Genomic DNA, 25,259 nt, shown 5'->3' with positions numbered 1-25,259 from the left:
GCTACAGAAACTCATGTGTGTGAGACTGGCCCTCTGAACGGGGCCTGCCACTGCAGACCTGCTGTGACTGAACCTCCTTCCACTGCTGCAGGTAAGGTTTGAAGCACTGTGTCACTGTGTTGTACTCTGTATTTTAGACAGCACGAGGAATGTCTTGGAAATATAAAAAGCAAGGTAGACTGGGCTATATAAAAGAGTTCATATTTAATACAGATTGTTGAGCAGGTAGTCTTAAGTGGTTCATTATTTATTGTTCTTCAATAATTTGAGAACTTAAATCTACTTTTGGCTTAGCTAGTGATGCTGTCTTGAGCTGGGTTATAAAATTACTATGCTTCACCTAAGCACAGATTGTTATAGTTTTCATCTTAATTAGCAACCTGCAGATTTAGATGGATTAATACAATCACTCTTTCTTTCTTTTGCCATAGAAGTTCAGAAGTATAATCTGTCACTTGTGAGAACATAAAGAATTGGACTGGAAGCATTCCAAACTCTTTACTGTAAGTGTTCAAAGATTTAATGGAGTCCTCAGTCATAAAATCTTTAATTTGAACTAGACCTTTATGTTCTCCATTCTTAAATTCACTATTTTTATGTCCAGGGGATTTCCTGTTATCCAAGTATGTACGGAGGCCCTTTATTTCCCTCTGTGTGTGTTTTTTAATTCAAATCAAATGTGTATGTCAGTGGTTGATTGCACTTAAACCTCCTTACGTTCATATTTCTTATTTAATTGCATTACATTTTAAGGTTTAAGGCTATATATTTACTGCAGTTAATAGCACACCATATTTTAATGAAGCTGTTATCTTCTGCAAGTATATACAGGACAATGGAGATTGATTGTAGAGGACCTTTCGAAGAAACTGTATCTCAAAGCCATTTAACATGAATAAACACGGTGGAGGGTTTTTGTTAATGTAGTTCTTCACCTAACACAGCTTCAAAACGATGGAAATGAGTGGTTGGGTTATCAAGGCTGTTGTTCTCCGTATCCCCAGCCAGGGACTGCACCTCTGTAGGTTGCAGCCACAGCTGGAGTGTCCTGGTCCCAACAAACTGTGGTTGTTCCCAGAAATGCTCCATAACTACAGCACCAAAGTCCACTCACCTCCCATGCACACTGGCCAGGATCGCCCCCCTGCCCAACCTACAGCTCAGCTCTGTAAATCTATTGTCAGTCCATTCAGGGAAGGCTCAGTACGTGAACAATTATCTGGTTTTACTGAAACGTCTGAAAAAAAGGGCAAGTATTACCTAGAGATCATGTCCAGAAAATCTGGGACAAATTTCTTATGCTCCACCAGAATGCAGCCAGCTGAACACCTGTTTTCAATGCAGAACAGGGCATCACCCTACATTGGGGCACTGCACTGGGTTTCTTACAACAATCTGAGAGTTAAATGCTCTGAATTGAGCCAAAAAATGCTGGGAGCCACTTCTATCCAGGCACACAGCAAGGCTGATAGTCCTGTCCTACCATTCCATCACATACCAAAAATCTCCTTAGTCTGGTCAAAAGCTTTTATTTCTTTTTTTGGGCAACAATCAGTTTAAACATTTCATAGTGTCTTGCAGACTTTATAATTTCCTTTCTGCCAAAGAACAATTTATATCTCTCTTTAGATTACATCTCATCTTGCTGCTTTTATTTTTATTTCTCTTCTTTCATTGTTGTTACTATTTATACCATGTCATTTTTTATTCCATTCCTGTTATCCTTACAATAGCCATGATACATAACAGAGCACTGAACCCTGTGTTACAAAGGGAGGCACCGAGAGATTTCCTGATGGCTCTGGTAGGTCAGGGAGTTCAACCAGATACTTTCTGGGTGTAGACTGACAGTCCATGTATCCTTCCTGCCTGAGACCCTGTGGCATGAGGGGCTGTGAGCCAGTGTAATCCCAAAGGATTATTTGGGGATTGGTTTTGTGTCTGTAGAGAGATTGATCTCCCTTAGGCAGAAGAGAAAACAGAGAGATGAAGAACATTTCTTGTGGTAAAAGAGATTTGTGTTCTGTGTGTGGAGCTGGATATCTGTAAAGTACAATTTAGTAGCTCCAGCTTGGGTCATTTAAAAATGGAAGCGAGGCCCTGGAAGAGGAATGGATTTTAGAAACCAAGCCCATTAGGTGTGGAATCCATTGCTGACAATGGAGTACTCTGTGAACACCTAAGCTAGCATTAGTGTACATGTGCTTAGCCAAGAAATACTTGGAACCTATTGCTTTGCAGTGACTTTATCCTTTAATGCCTGCAATCTTTCGTATTTAGCACCTTAGCTGCCTTTTTATTGCTTCCATGGAGGGATCTGTCAGGTTCAAGAGAGGAGACTGGGTAGAGAGCCAGCTAAAGAGCAAGACAGTGCCACTGAACAGTGCTGGCGTTTGCTTGTATGATTGCTCCCCTTAGAATGAGGAGACCAAAATGTTCATAAAGGTAAATGGATAAATCTGGAAAATATTCTCTTTAAATAATCCCCAGAGCTCCCAGCCTAACACACAGCTGTAGAAAAAAAAAGACCCCAACAACTGAACAGGATGTTGGGCTGCATTACAGTAAGAACAGAATATATATCAAAAAGGTGTTATTGTTATTACCTAAACCACTGGTGAGTTCTTGTTGAGAGTGCTCTTTTCAGTACTGCTCACTCTACCTAAGGAGGATATGATTAAGGGATAAAGCAGGAAAAATGACATTAATACTGTGCCTTTCAGCTCTGAATTATAAAGCAGGACTGAAGAGCTTTGGTATTATCTTTTTTAAAAAGAGATCTTGCAGTGATTTTAAATGATTTTAAAATAATGAAGGTGATTAATCACATTGAAACAGACAAAGTCTATGAAAACAAGAAGAGTTAAATTGAAAAATAGGATCTTAGGAAAAGAATGAAGACAGAGAAGGGAGAGGTTCGTGTGAATGCTCCAATAAATATGTAATGTCAGTTATCAGAGGGGTCCTGTGAATCTGCAGGATATCCTGCAGGAATCCTGTGAATGTGCAGGATAAGGTGAAGATAGAACTGTAAGGAAAATAGGAGAGTGACAATGGGATTGTGACTGTTGGACAGTTACACACGGACAGTGGAAGCCATGCTGGAGCAGGCTCTGGGAAACACCTGCAGCAAGGAGGAAAAGGAAGGTCCTGCAGCCTGTGTGGTAGGTCCATGGGCAAGGATGGTGCAGGGAGGCACTGACTCACAAAAAGTTTGCAATGTGAAGACAGAGGGCTGACAGGTAAGGAGCTTGTGGAAAAAGGCAGGGAGAGAAGAGGGAGAAAGCACATGGCTGCTGTTAATCCACCTTGACTGCAGACACCTAAAGTGAAAATACTTGAGGCAATTTCAGCTCTTAGCTGGACAGGATCCTGCTGTGGATGTGGTGGTCCATATACAATGGGACCAAGTGCAGCAATTTTCAGCTTGCAGCCCACAAATTTTTGAAGGACCAAAGCCAACTTCTAGGGGCCCTGTGAAAGCCAGCTAAGAAAAGCAGACTGTTGTGGTTAGGCCTCATTGTCATGGCCCATGGAGAAAGTTCCTAGGAGATTTAAAAAAAAAAATCAATAAAAGCTGTAAAAATATGGCTAGAACATTCAGATTTTCTGGGTAGATGAAAGGGGACACCAGTCTCTCCACTTGCATCCCCACCAGTTGTTTTCCTTGATTCCACAGGGCAGGTGGCAGTGCCTCAGATGTGCAGGAGCTGGGATGAGGGTGCTTATTTCCATAACTCCTTTCTTATCTGTTTTGTGTGCATTTACTTGTGTATTTTGTGAGGAAGGGAATGAGCCCACTATCTCTTATATGACTTGCACAGTACAGAAGGGGAATTCAGACTCCCACTCATATTGGGTTCCTCAAGTCAAGCAACCTGGGGCCATGGGGAAATGAAGAGAAGTAGGAGAATTTCAGGGCCAGAGTAAAAAACTGAGACATTCCTTGGTCATGAAAGTCCTTCCTTCTTTGAGGTTCAGGGAGTCCATGACTCAGGACAGGTTTTCAAATCAGCTAAGCCCACTGAATCTGGATATCCTATAGTCAGTGACTCCAATAAAAATTGCAGCCTGGTCTCTGGTAGCTGTTCCACTGCATGTTACAAAGTACTTTGTTTTGTTGTAGAAGTTCAGGATTCTCTGTGGTCTGGAGAATTTATATTATCAGTGTTTATGTCCTGTACAGCATCAAGCAAGATCAGTGACTCAGTGATGGTTAATGAACAGTTAATGAACAGGAACATGGTTTGAGGATACAGACATGGGGACAGACCTCCCAATGTTTTCTTTAGTGACCTCAGCCATAGAAGTGAGAGCATACTTATTAAATCTGTAGATGAGGCAAAGCTGGAACTGAATGCAAGAGTACTGGAAGGCAGGATTAAAATTTCAAGTGATCTTGACAAATTGGTGATATAATCTGAATAAAATTAGATGAAACTCATTAAGGACAACTGCAGGGCACTATGCTTTGGCAGGAATAATTTTTACTAGAAAGTACAGGATGAAGGAATGTCAGGCTAGCAGTTCTGTGGAAAAGGTAGAGAATCCCAAACTAAACATGGATTAACAATGATGTACAGATGTCAAAAAGGCAAATCCTCAGCAGGACAGTGGTATTCCACAGAAATATAGGTCATGGACACTGTAAAATAGATGTAGAGAATAGAATAGTTGGAAAATCCAGAGTAAAATACCAGAAAGAATTAGAACTATCTGACGTGACCTGGAGAAACTGCCATTATTTTGCTTCTAGAAGACAAGGAACATTATTAAAACATTTTTTAAACTATGTTGAAGAATTAAAAATCTCTTCAAAGAGAGGAGGAATAGTTTTCTATATCCATAATGAAAAAAAGTGAGCCATTAAGAGCTTAAGTTGCAGTAAACCAGAATGAGGTTGGATGCTAAGAAAACCTACCAGAACAGAGCACAAACATTTGAAATATGTTTTCAGATGACCACGGAGACTTTCTATCTTAAGATCTTTCAGAACAGGGCAGAAAAATTTGTGCCAACAATAATCTATATATAACAGATCCTGCCTTCTTACTGGGAGAAGGAAGAAGGATTAGGTAACTCTTACAGTCTTTCCTGGCTACTTCTGAATGTGTTTCTACTCTGGCAGGTCTGAGTGCAGTAGCCTTTCTGCATTGTCTGTATCACACCTGTGTGCACCCCTGCTCTACTGCATTCTTGATGATTCTGATGGATCAAGGGTGTGTCCACAAACTCCCTGTGCCTGTGCAGATCAGTGCCTGACATCAAAGGTGACATAAATCATTTTTCCCAGGACACAATAATGCTCAGAGTATGTATAATTCTACCAGACACAGGCATTGTCTTGCTGATCAGTTGAGTCATCACATTTTCCATCTGCTGAATTATGCTTCAATCTGAGTTATTTTATCCCCTGTATAACTTTATAATACCCACACAAGTGCTTCACTCAGGCAAAGTTCTCATCTCTGGTCAATGAATTTTGCCATTCATGACTTCTAAATAATTTCTAATGCTTCACACAATAACACTGTCTGTCATGTTTGCTGTATGCTAAACTCCTTGTGTGAGACTTCTTTCAGTTCTATTCCGTTTTGAATTGTAATTGATTTATTCCTGGTCAAATGCAAGAAATGTCACACAATAGCTATCTACTAGCTTAAAAGAAAAATCTCCATAGTCCCATAAAATTTTCAGTCTGGCTCAGGTTTAGTTTGACTCCCCAGTAATAGATGTGTTGCAATAACCTTAGTAATCTTATAATTTAATTTATAATAGAGGTCTTGAACTCTTACTGTTACTAACCTCTTATCCATCTCTTTCAATTTTCCAAGGTTTCTTGAATGCTTTGTATATCACAATGATCTAGGCATTTTGGGAAGCTAGAAGGGGTTTATCTAAATTATTTTTGAGTTTACGTGATCTTATCAATGACTTCATTCTAGCTTCAAAAGGACACTTCATAATTCTAAAGCTCTTCAAGGTTTTATCAACCAGAACAAAGCTGCTTTTCCTTTTGTCTCTTCTTAGTATCCACATGAAAAGTGCACTCAAAAATATTAGGGATTGGCCTTTCAAAATTTGTTTGCCATGATTCTAACAACATTGTGACTCTTTTTTTCGGCTAATTACTGACTTTTGTAATACTCTAAGTGGTGCTGAAGAGTTGAGATGGCATTTCGGTTGTGGAGCTGCAGTCTGCTTACACGTACGACAGTGCTTTTCTGCCTTTTTGTGCCACAGATCCCTCTTTTGCTGTATCATCCCAGTTTTTCCCCTTCAACCGAACAAAAATCAGACTAAATTTTGATTATTCCTTTTATTGTCTGTATTTTCCACCACTTCATTTACTGGTTGGCTTGCATGCAGGGTGTGTATGGTTAAAGAAATTATAGATGTTTTTTCAGAACAGTTTTTGATATCTTCGTCTCAGGTTTGCCCAATGGACTGGGAAGCTGAAACACATTCCATGTGCCCGCATGATCCATGTCCAATGGATTATTCTTCTGACATGACAGTGTAAGGCTGGCATTTGCTTAGCAGGTGAGCAGAGTGCAGGAGGACAGCTCTCCAAGGATTTCTTTTTTATGACAGCAAATCTCACAGGGTTGGTAAATGAAAACCTGCCCCTTACCTCTTTACTTATTTCCCCCAGTGCTGCCCTGTGTCATGGCTTTCCAGTGTGCATCTGCCTCTTTCATCTTGAACTGAATTGGTGAAATGCATCCAAATAATTTATTTAGCCCTGCTTGCAGGGCTAAAGGGCAGATCTTTAATTAACATGCTTATGCACAGGCATACAAAGTGTAGCTTTCTATTTTAAATATATTACATCTGGTTTATAAGAATAGGACTGTTCAGATTTCAAGGGTTTTCTTCTCAAAGCCAGTCGCTCTGATAAATTGAAGGGATTATGTTTTTGTTGGCTGTCTTTGTTACCTCCATCACTGTGTTTCCAATTTATCAACATAGTTTTGAGAAATTGTTAGAATATGTTGCACTCGTAAGCACCATGGGGAGAAAAAAAATTCATTTATTACTGCTATTGTGTTTGATTATATTACGCATATCCAAAGGACTAAAATGAAATGTCATCTTTAATTCTCCCCTTACAGTAGACAATATCACCCTTTCTTCTCTCTTTCCAGAAACAGCTTGGAAGTCAATTCTTCATTTTCATTTTAAATCAGCCATACAGAGTAGAAGCAAGTGTGCGCTAGGGACAGGGCAGAAATAATGGGAGTCTGGAGATCTGAGCTCTGTTTCTGGCTCTGCCTTTAGCTCTTTGCAGTCTTGAGCAAAGTCATTTGACCTCTGGTCTCCACTCTCTCAGTTCATGAAATAGGAAGACCATTAGCTTCCTACAGATGTCTCTAATAATTTGCCAGAATCATGTCTCGTCTAATCACCTGTGTTTAATATCTCCTAGGGTCTTGCAAAATCAGTGAAGGCTGAAGCAGCAAATTTTCTATGCAGCCGAAAATAAAATGCTTTTGGAAAGTTAAGACTTGAAGACTATGAAGAGCTTCCGAAGGGTCTAACCCAGGCCAGGAGAATGGGTCAGAAAGCCACTGGTGCTGTTCAGTGTTGTTAAATAATGTTGATAAATGATCTATCTGAGCCTGTCAGGAGAGGGAGGTGTGTTTGGGACAAAAGGCTGAACCCTGCCCTCAACATCCAGTCTGGTGCTGCAATGAACTGCTGGGGTGGAGGTCCAGCTGCACCCACTTTGTCTGTGCACACAGAGCTGAGGATGAGCACCCAGATTGAAGGGGAGGGGGTCTCAGAGAACTGCTCAGTGTTTTGCTCTTCCTGACTCATTTTCTAGGAGAAGACTGAATTTGGAGTGGTTTGTAGTCCAGCTGAAAGGGCAGAGCAGAGAGTAAGTCTCTTCTTTTGTTGCCTTGTCAGGCTGAGGAGGAGTTTCCAGAGGACTGACTGAGCAGCATGGCTGAAAGGCTGAACATGCCAGGGTGAGTTTCTGGGAGCTGTGTGCTTTCTTGGGGGTGAGAGAAGGGAAGGAAAAATGTTCCCCTTGCTGGAGGTGAGGGGATTCTAAAGGGAAGAGTGCTCAGGCCGCTCTGAGCCAGGGCTGGGGACAGAGGGCCCTGTTACGTCCTGGCTTCAGGCACTGAGGGCTTTTTGTAAATAAATAGTGTCTGTTTCTGAGCGGGCTTGGTGGTCCAGTGCTGCTGGAACAGATCTTTTAGGTCCCTTTGGGCTCAGAGAGTGCAGGTCCATTGCCCACCCCAGCTCTGGGTCTGGGACAGCCGGGAGCAGCTGCAGGGCAGCCCAGGGAGGCTGTGCTGAGCTGCAGTGCAAACTGCACCTCTGCCTCCTTGTGTGATTTGCTCCAGTGATTAATGACATCGGCTGTTTAAAAACCTGGTGCCTCATTTGCAGTCTAAACTTGTCTGGTTACAGGCTCCAGCCAGGGGCTATTTATCTCTGTGTGCAAGCTCTGGAGGTGGGCACCATGGGGGAAGGGGTAGGTGCTCACCTGTGGCTGGGGGCAAATGCCAGATACAAGATACTGGGTTTTCCCAGTGTCTTGTAGGGAACATTTTTCAGCTGAAGCATCTTGCAGGGATTGTATTGCCCTCGAGGGAAGAGGGTCTCTGCCTTTGGGCCCCTAGAATACCCTAGCAAGAGACCTGCTTTCAGTGGTACATCAGGGCTGTCTTTGGCTGACTGCACAAACAGTGAAGGTGCAGAGGGGGTATCGTGAGCTTGCAGGATCTGAGGGTAAAAACTTAGAAAGACAGTTGTGTCATCTTAAAAATTAATTCCCTGCTTGACGTGTTTGGTGCAGAGAAGTTGCTTGCCCAGTCAGTGAGCTGCAACAGCCCAGGTTCCTCTGGAGCTGGGAAGGGGACACTGAGCCAGCAAATGGGGTCGTGACACTGTTGTAAAATGGGGGATGTACAAGGGTTTGAAACACAAACTCAGCTGCTGTACAGAGAGGGAGTCTTGCTGCTGCCTTCCTTCTTGGGGTGCTGCCATCGCGAAACATCCACATCCTTCTACAACTGCAAAAATGTTCCTCCCACCTGGGGTTGACTGTGCAATTCTTCAAGCTCAGGGCCATCCTGGGTAATAAACCAAGGGGGTCTGTGGGAATTGGTGGCAAAGGGAGTGCTTGTGTGTGAATCATAGAATCATGAAGGCTGGAAAAGATCTCTAAGATCATCGAGTCCAACAGTCAACATCACACTGTCATGTTCACCACTAAACCATTGTCTCTACCTGAGTGATGCCAGAATGAGCAAGATGCACGTGGTGAAGCAGAGCTCACTTTCTCACCGCTTACCTTGTGAATGAAGTGTCTTAAAAATTACTTATTTCCTACTTTATATGTGTAACTTCGGCAGCCGAAGTTATCTATGAACGTGGCAGCAGGCACCAGCTTTTGGGTATTTGGGCTGCACTGCTGAGCAGTGGGTTCCATTCGACCTGGCTCTCGGTTAATCAGGGAAACACATGGGTGTGTGTGATGCCTTGGTTTGGGGTGGGGACTGGGGCTCCCCGGGCGCCCCCAGCCCGCGGGGTGCTCCCAGCTGTGCCCCGGGCAAGGCGCAGCCCCGCGCGTTCCGTGCCCTGCGGGACCGCGGCTCCTGTGCCCCGGGCCGGGCTCCTGCCCCGACGGAACCCCTTCGCAGCGGGGTCTGCCGCGAGGCCTGGCAAGGGTTAACGCCGAAGCCCCACGCCCCCTTTGACGGAGTCGGGCCAACCTCGCCAAATTTGAAAAGGCATCCGGGGCTGAGTGTGCGCCCTGGGAGCATCGAGCCGCGCTGGCCCCGGACCCCCTGCGCGGGCAGCAGCCGCCGCCGCCGGGGCTCGGCTTGCCGAAGGACGGGGCTTCCCTTTGGGAGCCGGAGCAGCCATCCCTGTGTCCCCGGCACGCCTGCCCCGTGCTCCCCGCTCCCGGGGGCACCTCCGTGCCGTGGGATCCTGCCGTGACCCCGGCCGGGGGAGCACGGTGTGGCCCCGGGCCTGCCGTGCAGTGTAAGAGGGAAAGGGGGAGGCGGTAGGAAAACCCCGTTCTTGCAAAAATGCAGCTTGCTCTTTTCTTGTCCTGGTGCTGCTGCCTGCATGGATGCGCGCTGGGCACTGGCTTCCTCTATCAATTCCCAGCATCAACGCTGCAGCACAACTACCCGGAGCAGAGCTCCGGCTCGCCGGGCAGCGGCTTCGCCAGTCGCCGGTGAGTAAGACCGGGTCCGCCTCCGGGCGAGGAGGCTGCGCCCCGCCGGTGGCTCCGGGGGGACAAACGGGCACGGCAAAGCCGCGGGCAGCAGTCCCTCGAAGGGTGCAGGGGCGTGCTGGGCTGCTGGCCCTCGGCGAGCCAGGCTGGGCTGCCCGCATCCTCAGTGGGGTGCGGGACGCTCCCTACCTGCCCGCAGCAGTGTCCGCCTCCTGGGGCAGAGAGCGGCTGGGGAATCGAGGAGCTGAGCTGGGGTAAATGAAGCCCACAAACTCTCCCCCTGCCGCGCCCAACCCGTCGGGGAGGGGAAGGGGCTTTGCCGGGGCTGCGTGCCCCTGCACAGTGCGGAGCAGGAAAACCTCCTGAGCCGGGACACTGGGGATGCCGGCAGAGGGAACTGTTATAGCCCTCGGCTGCGAGGAGAAACTTGTTCAGCTCAACAAAGGAAAGCCCTTAATTACAGATCTCTCTTCAAGAGCTGCAACTTCCAAGTAGCTGTTTAAAACCAAACCTCCCACTCTTCTCCTCTCCCCCCACCCAAACCCAATTTCTTATAAACTTAGTATAAATCAGGTTTGATTTACTGTATCTTACTGCTTCAGTAGAGCAAACAGTTTAGGCTTCTCCCCCTCCCCTCTGTTTTCTCTGGGTATTTCTCTAGAGGTGAAACAGCTGTTCAGATGAATGAGCTGCACTGTATAAAGCAAGAGAGTGGCTTAACCTGATTTCAGTTGTTCTTGAATTTCACTATTTTCTTTTTTTTCCCTGTCATTCCCTTAAATGCGGACTTTAGATTTAATATTCAGGGCTCGTCCATCCTGTCTCTACCTCTTTGCCTTCTCCCTTGCTAATACCTAGTCTGCGTGAGTTGTGCTGCTGTGGAGGAGTGCTTCTGTTAGCACCGCTTATTTGGGCTGGGGATCGGGAAAAGGCATGAACACCCTGGATTTACGTGTCGGAGGTGCTGGGGCGGCCACCAGCCCTGTGCCTTGCACGGGGCTCGCATATGGTGCGGATTCCCCCCCGAGGGGGGGTGGCTTTGTCCGCTGCGCTGTCAGACAGGCCTGGGGCTGCAGGGGGTGTGATGTTAAACTACAGCAACTGTCAAAGGGTTTGAAACGGCAGAAAATTATAGGAGAGTAATGGGATAAACCTATCCCAGCTGGATCTCTTCCAAGGTACCCCCTTCCCAAAGCATGAGCTGCAATGAGAACCACATGTCATTTGTCTTACATATCTATTAGCCTGCAGATCTTTGTTCAGAGCTACCACGCTTACATGAGTGTGGACTCTGCTCACCAAAGACCTTCCCCAGTTCACACTCTTGCACAGTTTTCCCATGCCTCAGTGGTTTGGATAGGTGATGCTTTGTCAGGGGAACGTGTCCCTCTTCAAGTCTATAAAGCGTTGTGTAAAACCACATAAACCTGATTTAAACAATGATGTTGGGGAAGGCTGGTAGATTTTCTTTATTTATTTTTTATGTCTGATGGAACTTTGCCATGTGAGAATCTTCCGTTCTAGTTTAATGCAGAGGGGGAAGTAAAAAACTGAAGGGAGGAAAAAAGCACCAGTGAATGCTGTGAAAGAAAAATTCAAGTGCTCAGTCAAATATCACACGTTGAAGCAATCTTTGTATGTTTTAATTTCCCCTTGAGTGGTGAAGTTTTGCTGTTGGCAAATGTCTAACAGCTTCACTTTCTGATGGGAAAATCTGTGTGGGAAAACTTTCCCCAGCCACAGTGTTGGACTTTTGAGGGAAGTCTCCTGCCGGGTGCAGCTTCAGGTTGGGCTAGCTGGACTTTTCTGGATTTAATATGGTCCATGAGGAATGAGGCTTTTGCTCCAAGTCCAACACTGATCTATGTGGGTGCGAAGCCTTTTTTCAAGGTCTGAATCAGAGTCTGGTTTTTATGTTGTTCAGTGTCCCTTTTGCCATCAAAACCAAGGGGATCTTGGTAGCATCTGATTTATGTGGAGCAACAGCAGCTCCATTACAGCAAAGCTTTCTGGCCACTGCTTTGGAGAGACTGTGGAGGAGACAAGATGATGGGAAGGTGATTGCTATTCATGGCACTATATGGCCATTCTCACCATCTTTTCTTCAACCTTCCCAGTGTGTGCTTTGTCCAGTGACTTCTGGCACTTTTCCTGAGTCAAAAATAAGCAGGGACAGAGCCTTGAAATTCCTGCTGCAGTTCCAGGTGTTGGTACATTGCAGCACATACTGATGTGATGCTGTATGGATGACAGGTTTCCTTGATGCAGGACACACGACTGCATCATCTGCAGTTGTCTTTTCCTGTCCTCGATCAACAAGTGATTGAGCTGTTTGGGAATCTGCTATCAAGTTTTTAAAAATTAACTTGTCATAAGAGTTGTATTTCTCCAAAAGGGGAAATTTCTGGAGTCCTTTGTGCTGATACAGCCCTTGGTATCTAGGTTGAAGGCTGGCTCAGAGATGGGCTCCTGAGGCTCTGAGGACTGCTGAACATGTTTCCTGCCAGAAAAATACAGCCCTGGACAGTGTAAAAAGCTTGGGGTGGTGGTGAAGGGAAATTTGGAGGAAAAAAATACAAGTATTCACATTCTTCAAAGTGAAGCCATGGAATACTTGTTCTGAAGGAACAATGTGTTCTTCGTTTCCTTTTTTTTCTTTTTTAAATGAATATTCTGTCATCTGGTTGGCTTCAGTTGATAGGTCTTGGTTATTAGACCAAAGACACTTGCAGTCTATCTTTGCATGTGCTTGAATTGCTTTGAACTTTTGATGTGCAAGTGCTAGTGACTGAAATCCAGGCAGCAGTGTCTGTTGGCATTGTATAGACTGCAACAGCCTCATAGTTTAGCTTGAAATTCCCATTCAGTGCATGTATTTTGAACTTGCTGCTGTGTTAAGGCGATGAATGGGAAGAGGGCCTTTCTGGAAGCATAAGAATGGAGGGGCTGCCTGCCAAGGAGAAATCGTCCTCCAAGCTTTGAGGAGCTTTGCTAACTGAGTTAAGGGAAGCTTGTTCCCATGCTGGAAGTAGTTCAGTTGTCAAGGAACACCTGCCTCTGTGTTAGTCGTCTTTGGGGTTGGTTTTCTCCCAACTCCTCGTTCTATTTTCCTGTACTTTCTAATTAGTCATGCACTGAGCCCTTGTGAGCTTAATTGTGGGAGTGAGAAACTTCTGAGAGTAGATGCAGGGCTTAGACTGGAAACGTCTTTGGATGAGAAGTGGAGATGGCTGAAAGAAAACCCGAAAACATGAACCCAAAAGCAATGTAGGATGATAATTTTTTTTACTGGGATCATTACAATACTATCACAAAAGTCATTTGGGGTGGATGCGAGTCGAACTGTGGTAGTTTGGTCTTCAAAACACTTCTCAGCCTAAAAACTTCTTCCTGTTAGCGAGCATTAGAACCATGATGTGACAAATAACAGGACTGTACGAATAGGGATTCTTATCCACATTCTAATGGTAATTACACGTTTGGTCACAGTAATTCCCAGTGCTTCCTACAGCAGTGATGTTTCTTGTGGATGGATATGGAGAGGAAAGTAATATCTGTCAGCTGGAATCTGTAAGTATTTGGCTGCCAGAGGCAGAGGCTTTGACATGGAAGGCCAGGTGGCCTTTACCCGTATCTTGTTGTGCCTCAGAGCACAGCTGAGGAGAGTGAGACCTGGGATCCAATTGCTTCTTTACCAATGGTTTACTCCATGTCAGAGGGCACATCACTTGGCTGTGGATTCCATGGAATAGTTAAACATGCTCTGTGAGCTACTTTGACATGGGAATGATATTTAAACAGACATCAGCTTTCCAGTACTGCAGCTTGTCTTGCTTCCCCAAGAAACCCAAAGTGTTGGTGCTTGAAATATGCTGTCAATTATTCCTTCAGGAACCAGTTTCCTAACAGGTCACTTGAATGTCTGGCTCTCAAGATCAAGATGTCTGGGTGGACCTCTTGTAGGTAGATGTTTTCTTTCCAAAATAACTGCCTGTGTTGAGTCTGGCCCTACAGCTACACATGTGCTGGGCTGGAATTTCCCCTCCCCAGCACAACTGCACTGTAATGTAGCAACCTCCAGCCTCTGAGGTGAGGTTTTAGTGCTTTTAAATACTGTGGGTCTCTTTATGTGATAGAAGCCTGTTCTTAGTACTAAAAGGTGGTCTATGAATAAGTATCCCTATTTATGCAGTCTGTCAGAATGCCTTCAGAATTGTATCTGGAGTTTTCCTGATGGATTTTTATTAATTCTCTCTTCACTAGAGAAAGATGACTTGAACCTTATTTCAGCCTCAAATTCTGAACCTCTCGTGACTCTTAAGTGGGTGTGGAATATAAAACTATACATATTGGCCAAATGTGGTTCTCCTTTTAGTGACAGGATCTTGCTCTCTGAGTCATTCCCTCCATCACCTAATAGTCTGCTCATTGCCTGAAGTCTCTGGTTTGCTGTGGACTGTGAGGATGTCAAGCAAACAAACTGGGATTTGTGTCATGCTGAGTCCTCTCCTCTAATTCAGCTTTGAAGTGCCCGACCCAGGTAACCAAGAGGTCAGAAGGTCTTGAGCTCATCACCAGACCCTGGAACTATCTGGTGTTTGTTCCCTGGACTCTGCAGCCATATGATCTTCATCTGACTCATGGGGTTCAGGGCTGTAACTTTGCAATGCAATTAGCAGTGGAGCCAATGGTAGTGTAAGGGTCTGGTGACACTGGAATGGCTTTTAAATACCAGATGTGGCTGTAGCTACTGCAGTAAATTGTATTCCTGTAGGAAATCTGCTGTCCTGTCTTTCCAGCTGCTTGTGTGAATAATTTTCTCTTAGGTAGGTTTCATTTACCATCTCGAGGGGGAAAAAAAAAGGGAGCAGAAAGGCAAAACAATGGGTGCCAGTGAACTTGTGCTCCCCTTGGATAAATTAACAAATGTTTCTTTCAATAATCCTTATTTTTTAGTTTAAAGTTGAGCTTGTTAGTGTGCTAAAGTCCTAGTGGAAACAAGTCAGGTTAGAAATGTCACAGCTTTGCCTGGGGAGTGGTTCTGTGACACTGGGATCATAGAATATTCACTCACATCTTTGTTTTGTTGGGCTGTGTCTTGACAAAGGGGGAAAAATGAAGACTGTCTTTCAGATAACGATGAAAAACTGAAAGCATAGAGTGCTTTAGGCCTTCTGGGTCAGGGTAATGGACCCTTTCCTGCATTAGACCTCCAGCATGTCCGGAAATGTTACTGGTTTATAAAGCATAGATGCATTTCCTGTAGGATAATACAAAAATTCATCCAACTGCATTTCTGAAATATGCACAAAGCTCTTGACTCACTTTTAATTAGGCAGATCTAGACAGTGCTTAAATCTACTTCCACTGAGGCATAATGTTTATTTTGAATCTTTGAGCATACGGCCAGCCTGTGCCAACCTAGATATCACAAAGATTCTGTTGACGATAATAGCTGCAAATTGGAAAAAAGGCTAATGCTACTAATTTGGTTACTGCCTTACATTTTCCATCTTTTTATATAATTGAATAACACTAAATCGCTTGCTTAGTGTAATTATGCACAGTGTAGCACTCATCTGAATTAGAGTCCTGCAGAAAACCAGCAAGAGTAGGAACTGTGATGTTGTTCCTTTTTGGTTTTGTTTCTTACCTCCTTTTTTTTGGGAGAAATGATTGCTTGTCAATGTGTAATATATTACATGATTTTGGTGCTTTGGCTGGTTTTGACAAGCAGTGTTTTCCTTCTCTTGGAATTGATCAGATGTGTAAGTGAAGAGTGTGCCTGGGTGGAAGTGTTGCCTGTAATGTTTAGGCCTGGCTGTTTGAAAATAGCTGAATGTTTCAGGGAGGACCAACAAATAGGAAGCTATTTCAGGTTTCAGACTCCTTTTCAGCTTCTAAAGCTGGGCAATCATATTTCTGGCAGAGAAAGAAGCCCCTTCTATCTGTCTAGAAATGGCTTTCACCCAGAGGCCCACACAATGGATGCCTCTGAGACAAAAGCTGAAGGCAGCTTCACAATGTTTCATGTTTGGAACAGATCAGTCTCCTCTTCCATGTCGATGTAGTTTATCTGGAAAAGAGAATCTGCCACTCAAAATCATAACAGTTGAATTTGGAACTGAGAAGAGAATGTATCTGTGAGATTCTCTTATTTAGGACTCTTGCCTTTACCTCTGTGGTTTGCTTTGTGTCTCCTGTCCATCCTCCCAGAGCTGAGTAAGGCTGTTCTTATCCAGCCACCTGCCTTTGTGCTGAGCAAACAAACCATCTGTCAAAACATTAAAGCTCATGTGAGGTACCACTGCATAGAAGGGACCAATTCATGTCCAATATTGACATCAGGTTATGTAGTCAGATGTCTTTTTAATCAATTCCACTTTTTCTGCCCCTAGGAACTGGGTGGAAGTGATATTCTTTGCAGGATTTGTGCTGGATACAGGCATGTGTTTGCTCAGAGCATCTCAGAAATGCCAGTGCAGTGAAATCATGAGGCAGGGGAGTATTCCCTGGATGTGGTTGTGTAACCAAGTTGTATTGAGTCTGTAGAGTTAAGAACAGGTCCAGTTCTGTTTCTTCTGGATGTCCCCCCGCCTCTTCTGTGTGTGTATGTGCACTCTGGAGAGGAGGTGTGTTTGTCTCTGCAGATGGACAAGACTTGATTCCTGATTTCCACTTTTTAATGGAATAAAAAGACCAAGGACATGGAAAGAGCATGCCTTATAAAGGCAGTATAGCACAAGGTGTTTCATGAAAGATGCCTGTTTCATGAAAAGGCAGTTTTGGGGGTGGACTGTGAGGAAGGGGCACAGCAAATTCGGTTGCAGGACCCGAGTACTGAGGTTCTTGGTTTTCTGTGTGAGAAATGGGAACGGGATGCCCCTTATCCTGTGCATGTTGGATGTTAGAGCTGTTTAGGACTTAGAAAAGGCAGCTGCATAGGTGCTAAATGAGCTAGATACTCCTTTTGCCCTGTTGTGATGACCTTGTGAGATGGAGTTGCTCAGTTAAGGCACTACACAAAAACTTCCCTTCTTGTCATTGGCTTGTTTTGTGCCTGGGGTCAATCAACATCTGCTTTTTCCCTACAGGACTTTGTTTAGTTGTTCAGAAGTGTGGTGCTGGGAGCTCTCAGCCTGGTTTGAGCTGCTGCTCCTGGGGAAGGGCTGGGGGCAGATGGGCTGGTGGATGACATAATGTCTCCGTGCTGGGCTCCCGTTGGCCCGGGGTGGCGGTGCTTGCTGGGGTGTGGTAGCCCTGAACGGAAGGGCAGACATTTCTTTTTTGCTGTGTGCTGCTTAGCCCTTATTAAACTCAGATGTTTCTAACCCCTTCCTCCAGGCTCTCATTATTGCTGTAAACATAGCAGAGCACAGGGAGCTTTTTCAAATCCTCATTTGAGGCAGCAATGGGTGACAGCTCTCCCCACATGAATTTAACACTCCAACCCGAGGGAGATTCTGCCTGTGTTTCCCCTAAAGAAAAAGACTTTTTCATCTGATGCCACTTCTCTTGTTCCTGCCTCGGGTTGCTTGGCTTCCTGGCTTTCTTCTTGCCTGATTCTGTCTTGTTCTTCCCCAGAACCTGTCTGGTTTCTGCTACCTTGCTCAATGTGGGCTGTCTGGCTGCTTGTCTCATCACTGTATCTTGTTCAAATGTTGAGTTGTTTGCATTTTCAGTGGCAGTGAAAGCGGTACCAACTAAAATAAGGTTTCTGTTGCTGTGCTAGGATGAGTTAAAAAGGCTCTCCTGGAAGAAACACCTAGACCTGCCTGTCAGCAGGTCTGTATCTCAGCTGTACCTGTTCCAGATTTACTGTGTGCCTCTGACAGAAAATTATATTGCAGCTTTCTGTAGAGGGAGAAAGAGGGGAGAGACTGCCATGGTAACAGGATCTTAGATGCTTCCTACCTATGAACCACAACTTCACCCAGCATGAGCTACTGTACCCCTGTGGGGGAACTTAGGAATCCTCGGTGTCTTTGAATATAACCCGCTAACTTTGAGGTAAATCCAGGCTATTTATAACCTCCTTGTACGCAGTTCTCCAAGGACTATATCCATTGCAAGTCTACTGAGGAGTCTCAAATATCTGTCCATTTAATATAATTTTTCTTTGAGCTGAGAAATTCTTGGCCCAGTTGAGGTATCAGGGCTGCTTTGTGCATAGCATTGGCTTGGTAAAAGCTGTGCTCCTGCAAGATCTCTGAAGGTCTCTGTCGGATCATCTGTATGACTCGTTCTCGTGGCTTTTGTGTCTCACTCTAGTTTTGTGTTGTCACTTGTTGTAAATTGAGCTAAAGAGCTCTCGACAGTTCAGAGCCAGGATATGGCAGATGGTTAGGAAGGTCATTGCCATTTTGATGCTGTATTTAGTCACTGGGTGCTACGTTTCCTTTTGGAAATTTAGGCTATCCTAAGACACTTAGAGATGAGCTACCTTGTTGCAAGTTTCTCAAAATTTGGTACCTTGAGTCTCTGGCTTGGTTTAAATTGTCCTTCTAAAGTTTCTGGCATGTGGGGATGTACAGAGAGCTTTTCTCAGTTGTGACTCTACATCTCCAAGAAAACACTGATTTAATTAGTGGTCACTGCAGATTTGAGGTGAACTTTTTATGCAGCTTTTAATAAACTTAGAGCTAAAATGGCAGTGCCTCTGAGAACTGAGTTGTCAGCTTGTGTCTGTCACTGGCACCAGCAGTACAGGACAGAGAAAATCTGATATGCTTAAGCTTCAGTATTTCAACATGGCAAACCCTGCTAACCTAAACACTGAGGGGGGAGCTGCATTCTTTGCTATGCCTAATCTCTGTATTTTGTTTAACATGCATTCCTGCCAGAACTTTATTGGACAGAACAATAGTGACCAGCTGGGCAAGTGACCCTGGCTTTTCTGGTCGGCAGAGGAATTCAGCATCTGAGAAGTTCAGATTCTCATGTGCAGCTTAAAGTGATCTGGATTTAGTTGCTTTTAATTATTAGCTGGCTGATTCTTAAGGCTTTGTTTTCCACCCTCTTTCCCAAGAAAAATACTATTTCCTTAAATGCTCAATATATATTCTATAGAGCAGCGCAAAGTCTGGGAACTGAGACTTGCAAGTTCTTTCTCTCTTTTCTTTCCCCTAAATAAAATGAGAATAGTAATACTTCCCTTCATGTAAGGGAAGGCTCTGGGGAGTATTTCACGAGGGTGTGGTTATATCTTAGAGGGAAAGCTACAAAATCCAAAGGATTGTATATGAATTTGTGCCGAAGTTTATAATAAATTTATGAATGATAATACTTGGCTTTTGTATAAACTTCCACTCTTACAGAATAGAGGTCATTGTGCTCCCTGTTTACTGCACCCCTCTGAGTCTGGATGACTGAAATTGGTCTTTGGGAATAAGTCTTTGCCTGAGCTCTGCAGACAAGGATTAGTTTGAAGGGGATGCTGAGGGGTGGGAGAGGGAAGTGCTGAGCAAGACAGACTGGATTGACCAGCAGCAGAGGGCTGGGTGATGGCACAGGCTGAGGGGTTTTCGTGTCCCCAGGGTGGTTTTTGGGAGCCTGGATGTGGGACATACGTTTATGTCCCACATAAAGCGGCACTGACCGATGGGGCTCAGGACACAAATGCCTGTGGCAATGGGTGTGACCCACAAGCACCAGCCTTGGAGCAAAGGCAGCTTTGGGCTGTGATGCTGCAAACTTTTCCTGTTCCTATCTGAAGTACAGCAGGGAGCAAAAAGGCAAGTTGGCTCTGTAGGATGTTACAGTGCTTGGCTTAATGCTGCTGTAAATCAGCATAACCTGCAGCAAAAGCTTTAGTCTCCCTGCAGTGTATTTCAGGATACAGCACCGAGCCAAAGGGTTTAAACTATCACACAGTAAAATGCTGTCTCTGGGGCAGCTGTTACTGGAAGTCACTAATGTATATCACAAATGATACAAAAATTTTGGATTACAGAGTGGTAGGAATTCTTAGGCTGTCGGCCTGTGGATAAGCTTTGAATGAGTGTGCATTGCAAGCAGAAATAATAGCATCTCATATTGCCAAGCACTAGAAAAATACTTGAGGCCTGATACTGTAATTAAAAGTCTGCTAAAAGCCTTGCAAGACCTCTGCAACCAAACCCATTGGAAATTTATTTCAAGAACCGCAGCAACATACTAATTTTCTTGGGTAATGTCCTTTTGAAACAATCAAGCTCTCTAATTATGTCTGTCAGGCCTTGCCAAGTGGTTCTTGGCATCTGAACTAGAAGGTTTTCAAAGTAGCTTCTGCAAATGACTGTGGAATTTTGCTGAAGGTAAACTTTCAGCTCCCAGGTACCATTTGGAGAAGCGGCTGCATAACTTTTAGTAAGGTTATGGTGAAGCCGTGTATCTCTACAGTGGCTGGGAAGAAAGCGGAGAAAAGTGGGAACATGGAAATTACAGGAATCATCCCAGCTTGTCTCTTGAATTGAATGCAGCTAGAAACGGGGTTGATTTGTGCTGGACATTTCAGCTAGTGTCCTGGCTGAGCCTGGGAGTCATCTTGTGCTGCCTGTGTCTGGGTGATGGGTTGGATCCCAGCATCCCTGAGGAGGCAAGGTTGGCTTTGCAGGGCATCTCCATGAGCTCTGATGTCTGGGGGTGGTTTGGGTTTTTTTGTTGTTGTTGATTGGTTGGATTTTTTTAACCAACCAGCCAAAAAAACCCACCACAAAGACCAACACCAAACCCTACACAAACATTTGACTGGAATCACACACTTCCCACAGGCTTCTGGCTCAAATGTTGCCAGTAACAGCTGGATAGGTGAACAGGCTGCTCCTGTGGACATACCTACAGCAAGGGGAACCAGTTCAAGAGCTGTTCTGTCACTTTGTGCTCTGAGGTTCTACCAACATTTTGGACTTGTGTATGAAGTGGTTTCAAGTAAAACTCAAACCATTTTTTCCTGCTGGGACGTGAGTCTGTCACAGCTGTTTAATGTGATGTTCAGCACTGCAGTGTTCGTATATCCCCCTATAGCTCCTTAGAAATGGCTCAAGAGAGTGCTGTGGCCATGGCAGCTGCTGGCTTTGCTTTCAGGGTGGCTGAATCTGGCACTATCCTTTGCTGAGACAATGCGTGGAAAAATTTCTCCAAACTGTAGTGAAAGGTGTAGAGGAAACCTCTCATGGATGTTTGTACGAGGGAGAAAAAGCCACAAACAAGTTTGAGCTGTGGCATGTGAAGGCTGTTTGTGTACATACTTAGTGCAATAATAAACACAGATTGTTACTGTCTGTCACTCACACGTTTGCTGGTTTGCCCTCAGCCAGTAAAGCAACAGTAGGATGTTCCTCCCAAACTACGAAAAAGGTACCAGAAATACAGAATAACTGTCACCCGTTGATAAAATTCAGGTCATAACTGCTTGTTTTAATCAAACTTTTATCTTCCATGCTCTTTGTGTCACTCTTCATCCTCTGATGGAAGAAATGTGTGTAAACAGAAAAAGAGGAAAAAAGTTAATCTCTCTGTAATGATTTTGCCTTGAATTTGCTCCAAGCTTTTGTAAGTATTGTATGTTTAATGTCTTTAGTGTCAGCCACTGGTTTGCGCACACAGACCAAGACCCTCTCACCAATAACTCCAGACATTCCCACTCCCAGCAGAATGATGAGGGATGCCTGTGAAGCCTTTGCTTTAGGAGTTTGGTTCATTTGTGGGCATCAGTTTGTATGTACCCTCACCAATTTGTGATTAAAATGCTTTATGTTGTGGGGTTTTGCATTTTGCCATGGTGGAGCAGTTTGTTTGCTCTGCCCTTTTGCATTGGCAGGTAACTTTTAACTTAAACCACCACCAAAGAAACCCTACAAACCCCCATCTAATGGAGTTTGCTGTACAATTGTGCACAGAACAGGGCAGGAATTTTTCTGACCAAATGCCTGTATCTCTCCTTCAGACCTCCTGCTGTCCCCTCTCTTGCTCAGTGCTGCTTTCTCCCCATCCGATTTCCCACGTGTGTACTCGGGAATGTTTCAAGGCAGTGTTATCATTCCTAAGGAATCTACTGTGCGTGCACAGGCTATGGAGGGTTTTTTTTCAGCTGTTATTGCTTGGCCAAATCAAACCCATTTTCCACCTGGATACCGAAATGTAGATCTCCTCCCTTCCAAACAGAGGCTTCCAAAGCACTGAGGCACTAAAGCGGTTTCTTAGATTGCTCAAGAATTTTTTAATAACAGAGAAAGGTGTTAGTGTTTCCGTTCACGAGAGAAAGGCTTTCTTTTTTTAAGCTCTTTTTATTTCTAATGAACAAACTGGGTTGCAGCAGGGTTTAAAAGGAGAATACAAATAATTGTTCTTGGCTAGAAATGAGGTATGGTGACTGCTTCCAAAACCAGTGAAAGCTTAGGAAGTTGTGTTAAAAGCAGAACAAACCTTTTACATCGAAAATAGGTAGGTAGAGCATTTAGTTTCTTGCTGTCTCTTTACAGTCTGTCTGTGGACAGATATCAAAGTGCAGGGGGTTCCGTGTGATTAAAACACACCACCTGCTGAAGAGTGAGTTTAAAACTTGATGAGGGAACACTGGGTGCTCACTAGCAGGGGTTTGGGACTACTGTGTGCAAAGAGCTGATGCTATGGGGCTATTTTTTATGGCTTTGGGCAGGTGCAGTCAGGAGAGTGTAAGAGTGGGAGTGTGGAGGAAGGTGAAAAGGAGGCTGCTGGTGCAGCAGGTTGTTGTGCCTGGAACTGCCTCCTCCAAGACATGCTAGAGTTGCAGGGAGATTTCCATGAGGCCTCTACTTAGTGCAGAGGAGGCTCTTTGGAAGGTCTGGGGAGGTGTTCTAGAGCAATAAACTTCATTTAGATGGGCACTGGGAATTACTGGCTTGAGAGGGAGGCAAGGAAGAGAAATATATGATAAGCTAACCACCCATGGATGTGGACTTGTGTTTGTAAAGGCTGTTGCTAGTTTGCTACACTAATGGTGGTTTTTAAGAGCTTTAGCCTGTGCAAGTTGGAATTTATTAACCTTAAAAGCTATTGATAGATCCTCCTGCCTTAGCTCAGTTTCTGATCTTGCGCTCAATATGCCCTTGGATCAAAACTGGCTGTTGTAAAGGGCAAACTCAGCTCTCTGATCACAGAACAGATCTCAGTTCTGATGTTCCTACTTCCCTACACATGAAACTCCCATGGGTGTGACTGGAACAATAGGATTATTTTCCAAATTATTTTTTATTGTAGTAACGCCCAGGACAGCCTTGTGCCAGACATGGCAGACATGGAATAAAAAGTTCTCAATTTAAATAGCAAATTAACACACAGGCTTTGGGGTTTGTTTTCCAGGCTGATTAACACTTTGAATACCCAGGCAGAGAGGTTTTCCAAGACTTTGTTTTCACTGAACTGGGTCTTATGTGGCTCATCCTGGGGATCTCTGAGCTGAGCTGGGGGTAACAACCTGATTTATCTACTGCACACAACACAGCCTGGTGTTCAAATGACCTGGCACATTGGCAGAGCACTTACTGGAGGAAAGTGCTTTGCTCTTGAGGTACTGGTCATGTTAGTGGGGTACAGCTGTCCCCAAAAGCATCTTCCTGGAGCACCAGCAGGAGTCTTGTCTCAGGCCTGGTGCAAATGCTGGCTCAGGGGTACCTGAGCTTCAGCTGCCTCACTGAGCACAAGTGGCTAATATGAGAAATCTAAAACGAAGAGGAGAAATTGTTGATCTCAAAGCAAAATAAGAAGAAGGATTTGTCTAGACTGTCCTATTGTTTCTAATCACCTCTTCCAGCAGAGGAAACATTAGAAAACAGTAGGTTTTCTTGCACTTGAGGAAAGGCTGTTCCCTTGGTGGTTTCAGTGGGGTTGTTGTCACGTCTGGCTCTTTGAAAGTCACCTGAACCAGGAGTGATATGCAATACAGCTGAGCCTGCACACCTGCTGCAGCTTCACTCTGGAAGAGGTGCCTTTGGCTCATGAAATCCTGTTCCCAACAGTGATGGGCAACCACACAGTAGGTCACTACTTAGGAAAGTCTGCTGTGTAGTCCCTTGTGCACCAGAGCCCACAAATTCCTTTACAAGTCACTGACCAAATGGAAGACCTAGACTGAAACAATTGTAATGTGTCACAGGAAAAGAGAAGGGGGCACGAGGAAGAAGTGTTGCTAGAGGAGTTGTGGGGTCCGTTTTCCTGACACAGCTGTTTGTGCAGCTATTTCCAGTTGCATCCTAAGACTTGTGAATCTGAAGGTGATTCTTTGATCTGGTTTTTGATACCTTTTGGGGTTCACTGCTCTGAGGGTTGAAAAACATAAGGAAAACACATCTGCATTCCCTTAAAGAGAAAGCGATGTGCTGTCTGCAGGATCTCTACCTATCTTTTTCTTTCTAGCTATCAAAAGCATGTACCTGTCTCCAGTGGCAGCAATATCCCAACTGTTCAGCTCCAGGAAAGACCCAAAACATGCATATTACCTGAACAGATTAACATCATGCAATAGTAGGAAGCAATGACTTGATCATGCCATCCTGATTTTTTTTTGATACACTCAGCTCTGTCCTTTTGACATTGCCTTTTGTTCTTGCTGTAGTTTGTGGTTTTTGGTGCCGGTATAATGCTAATGAAAAACACTGCTTCTTTTGGGCCAAGTGCCTGTGTTCCTGTCATGCATGTGGCATTCATTGGTGCTGGTAAGTGCTGGGAGTTTGGCACCAGAGGGCTGAATGGGAGGCACAAAGATGCTCTGTTGTCTGTACAGAACTCTATAAGCAAAAAACCAAAACAAATTTGGGAGCAGGCCCTGTCCAATCCCTGCAGACTGGCTGGTGAGGCAGATACAGGCTCTATAGGGCAAAGTGTGTGACTTAAGGAGACGCTGAATCCAGAAGGAGCCTGATTTGTCCCTTTTGGAGGAGTGAATTGTGCAAAGTGTTTTGTTACAGTGTAATGTGGCAAGGGGAATTACAGACAGCTATGGGCACTGCCTTTGTGGATGGCAGAGGAGCAGCTGTAGCCACGACAGGAGCAGCAGTAAAGCACAGGATGCTCTAACAGGGTCAGTGACTCCTTATAC

General features: G+C 44.6%; 1 protein-coding gene and 1 long non-coding RNA gene across 8 annotated transcripts in view; both read left to right on the top strand.

Moving 5' to 3' along the window:
- LOC125336128 lies at nt 1-7,551 on the top strand. Its single transcript, XR_007207660.1, has 4 exons — nt 1-91; nt 432-503; nt 6,434-6,543; nt 7,430-7,551. It is a non-coding gene; the product is annotated as an uncharacterized LOC125336128 (long non-coding RNA).
- Nucleotides 7,552-9,750: 2,199 nt separating this feature from the next.
- Nucleotides 9,751-25,259, top strand: part of COL26A1 (collagen type XXVI alpha 1 chain) — a 167,180-nt gene continuing 151,671 nt past the window's right edge. For 5 of the 7 annotated variants that reach the window (XM_048324817.1, XM_048324818.1, XM_048324816.1 and 2 more), the window contains exon 1: nt 9,752-10,204. In XM_048324817.1, coding sequence (XP_048180774.1) covers nt 10,053-10,204 — 152 coding nt within the window. In that variant the 5' untranslated portion in view covers nt 9,752-10,052. Of the gene's footprint in view, nt 10,205-25,259 lie in introns of all 7 variants that reach the window. The other 2 variants (XM_048324819.1, XM_048324814.1) reach the window with 1 other exon arrangement.

This window comes from Corvus hawaiiensis, chromosome 20 (assembly GCF_020740725.1).
Source record: "Corvus hawaiiensis isolate bCorHaw1 chromosome 20, bCorHaw1.pri.cur, whole genome shotgun sequence".
Lineage (NCBI taxonomy): Eukaryota > Metazoa > Chordata > Aves > Passeriformes > Corvidae > Corvus > Corvus hawaiiensis.
This window is presented reverse-complemented; position numbering and strand designations above follow the sequence as displayed.